The sequence below is a fragment of the Impatiens glandulifera genome, chromosome 3 (assembly GCF_907164915.1).
Source record: "Impatiens glandulifera chromosome 3, dImpGla2.1, whole genome shotgun sequence".
Taxonomy (NCBI): Eukaryota; Viridiplantae; Streptophyta; class Magnoliopsida; order Ericales; family Balsaminaceae; genus Impatiens; species Impatiens glandulifera.
Window position 1 is genome coordinate 34,292,778 of NC_061864.1, and position 11,344 is coordinate 34,304,121.

General features: G+C 35.0%; 2 protein-coding genes across 2 annotated transcripts; one reads left to right on the forward strand and one right to left on the reverse strand.

The window, feature by feature from the left end:
* The first annotated feature begins 1,034 nt into the window (after positions 1 to 1,034).
* Positions 1,035 to 6,695, forward strand: LOC124928739 (ABC transporter F family member 5). The gene is made up of 9 exons (XM_047468987.1): positions 1,035 to 1,966; positions 2,254 to 2,595; positions 3,472 to 3,612; positions 3,701 to 3,880; positions 3,986 to 4,141; positions 5,103 to 5,204; positions 5,271 to 5,399; positions 6,132 to 6,236; positions 6,315 to 6,695. Exons 1-9 carry the CDS (start codon positions 1,094 to 1,096, stop codon positions 6,408 to 6,410), a joined length of 2,124 nt encoding a protein of 707 aa, XP_047324943.1. The 5' UTR covers positions 1,035 to 1,093; the 3' UTR covers positions 6,411 to 6,695.
* A 466-nt stretch (positions 6,696 to 7,161) lies between these two features.
* Positions 7,162 to 11,123, reverse strand: LOC124931423 (bifunctional aspartate aminotransferase and glutamate/aspartate-prephenate aminotransferase). Its single transcript, XM_047471882.1, has 10 exons — positions 10,931 to 11,123; positions 10,604 to 10,829; positions 10,437 to 10,530; positions 10,253 to 10,356; positions 9,849 to 10,097; positions 9,639 to 9,752; positions 9,460 to 9,543; positions 8,310 to 8,480; positions 7,660 to 7,773; positions 7,162 to 7,550 (listed from the first exon to the last, which is right to left on the reverse strand). Exons 1-10 carry the CDS (start codon positions 11,056 to 11,058, stop codon positions 7,410 to 7,412), a joined length of 1,425 nt encoding a protein of 474 aa, XP_047327838.1. The 5' UTR covers positions 11,059 to 11,123; the 3' UTR covers positions 7,162 to 7,409.
* Positions 11,124 to 11,344: the final 221 nt, after the last annotated feature.

Consider the following 11,344-nt stretch of genomic DNA (forward strand, 5'->3'; position numbering starts at 1 on the left):
GATATGTGTTTACCCTATTCATATGCTTGGTAAGTTAGAACACACAATTACAATCCGTAGTTGTCCTTTCAACAACGAAGGTCTATAACACTATGACGGAGGGCGTCAATGAGGCACTTTTATTGAAAGATCTCATGGGTGAATTTGGGGTGAAGCACGATAAAGTGGAGCTGTTTTGCGATAACCAAAGCGTCATACAATTGTCCAAGAACTCAATCTTCCACGAGCGCGCAAAGCACATCGACATTCGACTTCACTACATTTGAGATGTCATAGCGAGTCGAGCGGTAGTTGTGGAGAAGGCTCACACATATGAGAATCTCGTAGATATAGCCACGAAGGTGGTGACGGGAATAAAGTTTCGGAAATGTTGCGACTTGATTCACGTCACAAAGGTTGAAACATAATCAGAGAAGTAGGATGATCAGTTCTAGGGTGTTCTTGGTGATGAGGCTCATTCATTTGACAATAGACATAGAGACAATGTGGAGAACTTGTGGAATTGGGCCTAGGGTTTAGATGCCCAATTTGGTGTGCCTCAATGTTAAGTACAAAAAGGGGAAAGAAGATATGTGCGATTATTTGTTGGATTCAAAAATGCATCAAATCACATAATAGTGAATATGTCAATCAAATCGTATTATTATGAAAATGTGAACTAAATTGATCTTTAGTTCTTTACGCTAATTGTGAATTCTAAAAGTTTATATATATATTGTAAACGAGAAAATAGTGTAAGACAAAAACATAGAACAAATAAAGCGAGTTAGAGTTTGTAATCTTATTATAACTTTATTGAATCAATTTTCCAAAATTAGGACATAAGATATTGTTGGTCCGAATTTGGGTAAGATTCTTGTGCCATTATTTTATTATTTTTAATTATATTTTAAAAAATAATTTTTCCATCGAAATATATATAGTTTGATATGGATATGTTGAGAGAGGCTGTGCTAATAGAGTTGATCGAGAGAGCTTCAGCCACCGATTACTCTTCGTCCGCCCTGCCTTCCTGCAGGGTCGCCAAGAGGAATTCAAGTCTCTCTCTTAACTGTTTTTTTCCAACGTCAAAGAACTTCGCCGCCGGCAAAAAATGGACTTGGCCAACAAGCTTCAGCTTCTCGACCTCCGTTCGACGTTCTTAACCGGAACGTTACTCCCTCATCACCGTAAAAACTGTCTGAGGATACGCCTTCGTCAACTTCCGACTTCCATACCCACTCAAACCAAATTATTTAACAGTGAGAATCTTTTGAGAACTCGGAAACCAACCAGTCTAAAAATTTCAGCTAAATCATCATCCGCAGTCTCGGTTGTCGAGACCAGTGTTAAGGAAGATATTGAAGCGTTGTTATCCGATAATTCGTTTGCTGACAACAAACGCTCGAATAGGAAGTCCAATACCGGTGCATCATCGATATCATCTGGTGTTAGGTTAGAGAACATCAGAAAAAGTTATAAGGGTGTGACGGTACTGAAAGACGTGACTTGGGAGGTTAAGAAGGGTCAAAAAGTGGGATTGGTAGGTGTCAATGGTGCCGGGAAAACGACTCAGTTGAGAATTATTACTGGCCAGGAAGAACCCGATTCAGGGAACGTAATCAAGGCAAAGGAGAATATGAAAATCGCATTCCTCAGTCAAGAATTTGAGGTTTCACTGAGTAAGACAGTGAAGGAGGAGTTCCAGAGTGCGTTTAAGGAAGAGATGGAGATAGCTGAGAGGTTGGAAAAGGTGCAAAATGCAATTGGGGGTTCGGTGGATGATCTTGGTTTGATGGGACGGCTCTTGGATGAGTTAGATTTACTTCAAAGACGAGCAAAAGACCTCGATTTGAATGTCATTGATGTAAAGATTAATAAGTTGATGCCTGAGCTTGGATTTACTCCAGAAGACTCAGAAAGGTTGGTTGCGTCTTTTAGCAGTGGGTGGCAGATGAGAATGTCAATTGGGAAGATTTTACTTCAGGTATAACTATTTTCAGTTAACTTTATCTTTAAACCAGCAGACATATGTTCATATTTCTCTGAATCATCCAAGCTGATTGTATTCTGTTGTAAAATTGAATATTCTAAGTATGTCAATGACTCTAAACGCTTTGAAGTCCAACCGTCCATCCTTAAGTACTATTGGATTTAGAATACCATAGGATAGAAAGATATGCTACAATTGCTGAAAAAAGCTATCCTTCTAAAAAAGATCTATTAAATGTGAACCTTGATGAAAAAGCTAACTGTCTGCTTGGTCAACTGCAGGAACCAGATCTGTTACTGCTGGATGAACCTACAAATCATCTTGATCTTGACACCATTGAATGGCTTGAGGGCTATCTTAACAAACAAGATGTGCCGATGGTCATCATATCTCATGACAGGGCTTTCCTTGACCAGCTTTGCACAAAAATAGTGGAAACTGATATGGGTGTATCCAGGACATTTAATGGAAATTACTCTGACTATATTGTTTCAAAGGCAACCTGGATTGAGACTCAAAGTGCAGCATGGGAAAAACAACAGAAAGAAATTGACCAAACGAAAGACTTGATTAGCAGATTAAGTGCTGGAGCAAATTCTGGACGGGCATCCACTGCCGAAAAGGTATGATAAAGTACTTATAATTTGAGTTACTTTGTACTTTTGTGACATTTTCTACCTTGCCAATAATTATTCAACTTGTTATGGATCTTCTAATTGTTTTAATTTTGCATAGTAATGTTACTTTGTTACCAATTGGTCATAATCTTCAGTAAAGAAGCAACAACCTTTTGTAGTATCATTCAATTTGTTCTGTCCCAGAAAGGCCAAACTTTGCTTCTTGGTCCCACTATCAAGTGATCAACTCCTCCAACAATATGAGGGAGTTGTTAAGAAAAATGATATTGGTAGTTGTTTATTCTCTAGATAGCTTATGCGAAAGTCAATATAATATTGGATATTAGACCCACCCAGTGTAGTTCAAATGGGTAGAGTCTTAAACTAAAAGGCCCATGGATTCCCATTGTGACAAAACCTTGATTGAAGTGTGTGAGAGTGGGGGTTATGGCAGTGAGATACTATGCTAGCCTCAAGAAAAAAAAGAACCCTCATCTATTTATTTTTTAAAAAATAATTAAATAATATATTTGAAAAAAAGAGTAGGAGGTAAGATTCGAACTGGCGGCACACTTAGGTTATGAAATTAACATATATTAGATTTTGATGACAATGACAATAGTTTTAGCTTTCCAAAGCAAGTCCCCAAATTAGTTTTCCTAATACATCCTTCATGATAGTTATTTGATGCTTAATACATCTGCATGAACTCCTTTAGGTTATACCGTAAAATACAGTAAATTTCTGTGCAGGAAAAAGGAAAATGCTATTAACTTTCTTTCATTCACCAGTGTTTGTTTGTATTGATTCCTTTTTCTATGGAATGTGAGAGTCACGTTCATTTTGATTGAGTTAACAGCTGTTTATTACATGCAACTGCAGAAGCTTGAAAAACTTCAGGAAGAGGATCAAGTTGAGAAGCCCTTTGTACGAAAGCAAATGAAGATCAGATTTCCAGAACGTGGAAGAAGTGGAAGATCAGTAGTGACAGTTAAGAACCTTGATTTTGGATATGAGAATAAGGTAACACATTAACAGCTGACAACCCTTATGCCGTGCCAATCTTCCCTGCTCTGATCATCATTTGTGTACATCTAATATTCTTTGTTAGGTTCTCTTTAAGAAGGCTAATGTTGCAATAGAGAGGGGTGAGAAAATTGCCATTATTGGTCCAAATGGTTGCGGCAAGAGTACTTTGCTCAAGCTTATCATGAGTTTAGAAAAGCCATACGGAGGTGAACTTTTGCTTGGGGAGCATAATGTTTTGCCAAACTATTTTGAACAGAATCAGGTCAATTGACAATTTTAATTTCCCATATCTTTGGGGGTTTCGTAGTTTGTCATAAACCTGCATTTGTTTTCCTAGCTTATTTTTTCAACTTTGTAAAATTGCTAGGCCGAAGCTCTTGATTTAGAGAAAACAGTGCTTGAGACTGTGGCAGAAGCGGCTGAGGATTGGAGACTTGATGATATAAAGGGATTACTTGGGAGGTGTAATTTCAAAGTGGAGATGCTCGATAGGAAGGTTTCCTTCCTTAGTGGGGGTGAAAAGGTATATTGTGATGCACTACCACTACCTTCTACCGAATGTTTTCCTCTTGGCTGTATTTGTCCTGAAGAATGTAGGACTGGAGAACGCTGATAGGAACCCTAATCTAGGGTTTAGTATCCAAAGAGAGGAATAGCAGATGGGACTTGAGAAATTTCCTTGTATTCAATGATCTCATGCTCTACATAATGGTTATTAATGTATATATAGTAGTAGGTATTATAATTTAAATAAAATTTTAATCATATCTAAGCTACTAATAATGATCAATATAATTTTCTTATTAACTATATATTAAACATAATTGTCTAATAATGATAAACATAATTATCCTATCTACACTCGTTAATCTTCCAGCCACTGTCCTCATTTGGTTGACCTTCCAAAGCCCTATTACTTATTTCTAGGGGTGAGTAGTTGCCCAACCTGCCCTACCCTACTCGAAAAACATCTAATTCGCCAAATAAAGGGCCTAATATAGGGTCTTAATAGAGTCTATCTATTAGGTTCAGATATAGAGTCTTGATAGAGTAATTGGTGAAGTACCACCATTTGAAAAAAAACACTTTCTGGATGTGAATCCGGATACTGATCAGATATCACAAATAAATTTGGTGTGACTATGTTATGTTTCCAAACATGAACTCGAAGAAAAAAGTGTTTTCAAATGGGCTCATTTGTCATCCCTAGAGATATAGAAGGCATGTAAATTTTACATCTGATCATACTTTAATTTTTGGGTTAATAAATATACAATCAGTACATGGCTGATGTACGCTCCTTCTTTCTATGATGTTTATTGTTGATTATAATGGACTTTCTCTTCTGAGGTAGTTTATATAGTTAATTCTCCAGATATGTGCATGATTTTGACTCCCATTTTGTCATACATTTGGTATTTTTTCATGCTTATTAATGTTATTATCTTATGCCTAAAGTAACTGTATGTCTGTTTGCCCTTCAGGCACGCCTTGCTTTTTGCAAATTCATGGTGAAACCATCGACATTACTAGTTTTGGATGAGCCCACCAACCACTTAGATATACCGTCCAAAGAGATGCTCGAGGTATGTTTCAACATTTTGGTATGATGTTTTTTTCTGACACCCGTTTGACCCTGTCCTCTTTTTCAGGAAGCAATAAATGAATACAAAGGTACTGTCATTACAGTTTCTCACGATCGATACTTTATCAAGCAAATAGTTAACAGAGTGTTAGAGGTTAACGATGGCAACCTACATGATTATGCTGGTGATTATAATGTAAGCCTCCATCCTAAGTAATGAATCCTAATTATACAATTTCATTCATGATATTTACTTCTTTTAATCTTTCTCTCTGACTAACTGATACTAACTTGAGGAAATCATACGATCCACCATGATGATTCAAACTAATGGCATTAGTAGAAGATGATTTTTATTTGTGAAGTTTACAAGATCCTAGGGTCCTCCCTATTTATTGAGCTGGGTTGTTCCAGTTGTGATTATTTATGAATCTATGTTGATTACTTGGGTTAAAAGGACTACCATGTATTTAATTAATATTTTAAAATGTTATAAACACTATAGTTTGAATATTTTAGTATTTTAGTTGATTGATGAAGTGATTGAAGATAGGATAAGGAGATATTTGACATTCAGAAATCTAAACAGGGCCTTAGTTATACAGATAAAAGAAATTATTAACAATCTATCATGTTCATCCGGATTCATTTCCAGATCCAAGAACATAAAAGTGTCAATACAGATAAAGACACTTTTTCTCATAGAGATCTCATATGTTGATCTGGATACGATAACATTTGAAAAGAAGTGTATTTGTGGTTTGACTGGTTTCACATCTGAACCCAAATTCAGATCTAGAAACCTGAAGTGTTTACAAATAGACTGTACCCACAAATCTTATTAATGCCATTTGATTGTTAGATATTGGATGTTTATCATGCATAATATAGTTACTTTTTCTTCCTCTCTTTTACAAAATTCCAACAGTACTACCTGGAGAAGAATATTGAGGCAAGGGAGAAAGAGCTTGAAAGAGAAACAGAGCTTGAGGAGAAGTCTCCCAAATCCAAATCCAAATCAAAAATGTCAAAGGCAAGAATTTTCTTCATCATCAGCTTTTAAAGTAAATTCCTCCCATTCTAACATAAATTTGTACAAATTTTCAATTAGGCTGAGAAGGAAGCTCAAAAGAAACAAAAGAGACAAGCCTTTCAGGATGCTAAGCAAAAATCCAAAGGCCAAAAGAATGCCAAGAGATGGAATTAAGCCTATCCTTCCTCCAGGATGCTTCTATTCTGTTTTCTTTTCTTTCTATCTGTATAGCAGCCTGCCTGGAAGTGAAGTTAGCGATAACTTACGGTTTCGTCAATGAATCTCACCATGTATATACACATTTTATATCATATTATTTCAGGACAATCCAATCAAAATACCATATACAATTGGCATCATGATATCATTGTTCTTCTGGGTTTGTACTGGTTCTGCAAATATACAATTACATTTGAAAATTCCCAGTCTTCCATTATCAAGAAGTGTATCATTTGCTTCTCTTCTCATAAACTAACTCTTGAAGAACATTAAATCAATAATCCAATTCTATTTTATTGAAAACATTTCTCTTGTGAAGTATTTTATTCAAATGGTAATTTAGATGAGACAATATTATTGATTTTAGAGTTTTCTTATCTAAAGTTAAAGTTAATAGCCTAATACTATATACAAGTAGACAAACTTATTTGAAAAATCTAAGTCTTAACCAGAAAATTTTTGTAATTTTTTTTAAAACACTTTTTTTTTTAATTATCTCATTTAGAATATAAATTATATAAATGGAGCTTGGTTCATTATTGTCACAATGTTATAGAACATAGGTTAACTACACAGATTCATAAAATTGTACATTTTCTTGTCCAAACCTAGTACAGAAAGTGTTTTCAAATGGCACCATATTTCATTAATATAAGGAAAAGTGGTTTTTTTATGAAATGATCCACACCAGAGAACATATACTACATGAGGGCACAATCAACTTATCACTTGCATTTCCTGAATAGCTTAAAACCATTGTTGTGGGCTTGTGTTCATCACAACAAACCAAATACAGTACAAAGACAATGCTGATCTATAATCCATTAATACAAAGTACAAATCTCAAAAATATGAGAGGAAATTCATTATTTCGGGTTCAACTATCAAGGAATATGCAATTTTGAACAATTTGGTTCTTAATAACTACTCCACAAGACGGAATCGAAAAAGAATTTAGACAAGGGCAGGCTTTGTAAGAGAGTGTAATGCTTTCTTAATCCTCTCTACAGCAGCCTGAAGTGTGGAAAGAGACGCAGCATAAGAAATCCTAATGCATTTGTCATCCCCAAACGCATCGCCTGGTACTAGGGCTACCTGATTAAATCCATCAAACAAGGTTCCACAAAAATGAAAATTATAAATCAGAAAAAAAACTGTTAAGTGAAAGCCTAACAAATGTGTTTTCATGAATAAAAAAGCTTACCTGTGCTTGATCCAGCAAATATCGGCATAAAGAATCGGAATCTTTAATGGAACCGAATCCTTCAGCCTCAGTTCCATAGTATGAACTGAAATCTAAGAACAAATAGAATGCTCCCTACAAATATCAAGAACAAGCATAAGCAAGTAAGATTGATGTAGTAAACATGGATAAGACATTAAACTCCCAGGTTAAAAAACAAACCACAAAAGATAATAATTTCTCTAGGATAATTTGGAGCTTGTTTCATGTCAGTTGTTTTTCTTCCTAAACTTGCATCAAATGCTCATTTTTCTTCCTAAATATGCATCGGACTTGTTTTGCTTCCCAAACTTTTAAAAATAACCTAAATTACTTGCCACTTGTTTTTTGGTTAAATCAACTAAATTCATAAATCACCTTTACACAAATATTTCCAGCTCAATCATTGGTTTCAATACTATTCTCTTCCTAAATTGCATAGCAAGAACTTAACGGAAGTTAACTAAAAACTGACAATAAGATGTAATTAGAAATATTGATGATTTAATGGACAAAATAATGAGTTGTTGGATTGTGCACTTAAGTAATTAGAATGGAAGACACATTAAGGATGAGCACATTAAATGGCTAATAATACTCTAATGGATTTGATTATTCATTCAAATATTTACCTGGGGTTCTGATATTTGAACTCCATCTATTTCCCTAAAGCTTTTAACTAAATAGTCTCGCCTCTCCCTAAAAGCTTTAACCATTATGGCAATAGCTTCTCCACCGGCATATCCAAGTCCTAAAGCCGCAACACCTGCCTTTTGAGATATACTGCTGGCACCTGATGTGAACTGGTAAAGAAAAAGAATTACATTATGTTGACCTTAATGAATTTGATAAAGGAAATAAACTATTCATCAAGAACTCAAAAATAGATGACATAATCAATTCAAAAATCACTCATAACCTGTAACTTCCTTTTAGACACTTTGCGCAAGATAATCAACATACTTATATTCCGAAGAGGAGTTAAATAAAGAGATTAAACCCCATTTGAAAACACTTACAATTTTTGTTTTTATATCCGGATCCAGATGAGAAACAAAACAACCAATAATTATTTTGAATCTGTCTGACTAAGTTTAATTTTCCATTGTCATCAACAATTCAATCAGTTTATTAAGGCCTGGAGCAATTTAGGCTGGATCAGGCATATAAATAAATCACAAAGTTAGTTTAGGATTGAAAAATTATGAAGAAATGAATAATGAAACTTATTATTGGACCTATAAATACACGGGAGGTAACAGGTATAAGATGATTGATAATTGTTGATTACAATGGAAGAGCTAATGAAGTTTATGTTTCAAGGAATATTACCCAACTTTGTGAGCATACAATGAAAAATCACTACAAATTTCTTAATTCCAAAGACCTAATACAAATAAACTTTGCAATTAGTGCTAAGTTGCATAATCTAGAGAACATTAGAATTAAAATATACAAAATATGCCATACCATAACAATTCAGGATCATGTACCAGTAATAGTAGGATATATTAATAGTATGGTAATTAGTAGCTTATAAATTAGAAGGATTGAATGAAATAGTCTTGAATCAGGATATCTCAGTTTTAGGTCATTCTTAGTCTCATCTAAATTTTTTCTATAGATTGTAAATCTCTAGGCTGGTAAAGCATCTCTAGTAACTGAAGCAGGCAATACCATGATGTTGATAGAAATCCTTAAATAATATAATTTTTAAAAAATTATAATGGCTATAGACATTTAGAAAGCATAACTAGTAAGAAATTATTAACCGTGTGGTACCTGACTCTGTATTTTATTGCATGCTGAAGAAAAATGCTTTGGAGCAGCAATATATCCAAGTCTCCATCCGGTCATTGCAAAAGCCTGCAAATGTTCCACAAATTCTCAAATTCAAACTTTTGTATGTAAACTTGTGATATTGTGAAACTGCTCTGGAAACTTGAGAAAGACTGAAATACCTTAGAGAACCCATTTATGGTCAGAGTTCTTTCCCACATGCCCGGTAATGATGCAAAACTAGTATGAGTTGCTGGGGAATAAATTATATGTTCATATATCTCGTCAGAAAGAACCTGAATGAACAACCAAAGTTAATCCCTTAGATGAAGATTAAGGGGTTGAAACAAAATCAGAAAAAAAAAAAAAAGTGATTTGATTTGCAATCCTACCAAAAGCCTTGGGTGTTTCTTCACTATAGCAGCAATCTCTTCGAGCAATTGTTTGGGGTAAACAGACCCAGTTGGATTTGATGGCGAGCAAATGATTAGGAGTCGTGACTTTTCAGTCAGTTTGGATTTGAGAATTTCGGGATCTAATAGAAAGTTGCTGGATAATTTAGTGGGAAGGATCACAGGGTTTGCATTGGCTAGTCTTGCCATTTCAGGATAGCTAACCCAATATGGTGCTGGAATTATAACCTACAAGTATGCTCAAAATGATATAACCATTTGCATTACTGTTAAAACAATACAAATACAATACATTTCAATTCTACTAATTCCTCCAGAATTGTAATGCAATGGCAACTTGAAATAAAATTACTTAAGGTTCTAAACAATAATAATAAATTTACCTCATCACCTGGAGAGCAAACAGCAAGTACAGCTTGCAGGATGCTCTGCTTAGCTCCATTGCTCACCACAATTTCATCGGTTGAATAAGAGATCCCATTCTCCTCTATTATACAATAATATAAACCTTAAATGAAAAACCATACTCCAAATTTAGCTTGAAATGAGCTAATGACAATATTGAACCTTTTAATTTGTGAGAAATTGCTGAACGAAGCTCAAGAGTCCCAGCATTTGGAGTATATCTAGTATATCCTTCACGAATCGCATTAATCCCAGCCTATGTTGAAACAGAATGATACAATAAATAGAGGAAAAAGTAAAATAAAATTGGTCCAAAGCAAGATGAATACCTCTGCTATGAGAGATGGGGTATCAAAATCAGGTTCGCCAGCAGCCAAACGAATGACAGGAACGCCTGCTTGTACAAGAGCAGTTGCCTGATCAGTTATGGCCACAGTCTTGGAGGGCTTTACCGCATTTACACTAGGACTTAAGGTAGTGTCAACCTTCAGTTCCTCGAAATGGCTTGTGGGTTTCATAGTTGCACTTGGTCTATAGGTCTGGACTTGTTTTAGGCTTATTTAGACAAAACCCACAAAAAAAAGATAGATTTTTTTTTACAAAGACTGCAACGAAATGAATTGACATAAAGATAAGAGGCAATGGAGCGTGGTTACCTAATGGAGAAACCAGGAAGTTGAGAGGAGAATGAGATAGATGTCGATATATCCGAATCAAAATGAGATACGGAAAACTGATTTCTGAATGTAACAACAGGAGAGGTTCGAAGATGAGAATTCGCCATTAGTAATAGTAGATAGAGAGAGTTAGAGAAAGATGTAGTCTTGAAGTTGAACTTGAGATTACATTAAAGAGGAACTAAAGGGTTATTTAGGAGAGTTTGGTTGGTGAGATTACAATTCAAACCAAGGGTTGTTGGAAATTGGGGGTTGGTGGAGACAAAGAGTAAGACATGTTACCAGTTTGGTCAAGGGTATTTTCGGATTTTCACTATGGTGACTTTTCCTCACCTACCCTCTCTTTCCAACCAAATTGAATTAGGGTATTAAGTAAGGGTTGCCAATTTGAAT

What these genes read in the sequence shown, in the direction of transcription:
- LOC124928739 (XM_047468987.1), top strand. Translation starts at nt 1,094, where the DNA reads ATGGACTTGGCCAACAAGCTTCAGCTTCTCGACCTCCGTTCGACGTTC. An exon ending in TTGGGAAGATTTTACTTCAG is followed by an intron (nt 1,967 to 2,253) that starts GTATAACTATTT and finishes GGTCAACTGCAG; the next exon opens with GAACCAGATCTGTTACTGCT. An exon ending in TCCTTAGTGGGGGTGAAAAG is followed by an intron (nt 4,142 to 5,102) that starts GTATATTGTGAT and finishes TTTGCCCTTCAG; the next exon opens with GCACGCCTTGCTTTTTGCAA.
- LOC124931423 (XM_047471882.1), bottom strand. Translation starts at nt 11,058, where the DNA reads ATGGCGAATTCTCATCTTCGAACCTCTCCTGTTGTTACATTCAGAAAT. An exon ending in GCAATAAAATACAGAGTCAG is followed by an intron (nt 8,481 to 9,459) that starts GTACCACACGGT and finishes TTTCTTTACCAG; the next exon opens with TTCACATCAGGTGCCAGCAG. An exon ending in TTCAAATATCAGAACCCCAG is followed by an intron (nt 7,774 to 8,309) that starts GTAAATATTTGA and finishes TGATATTTGTAG; the next exon opens with GGAGCATTCTATTTGTTCTT.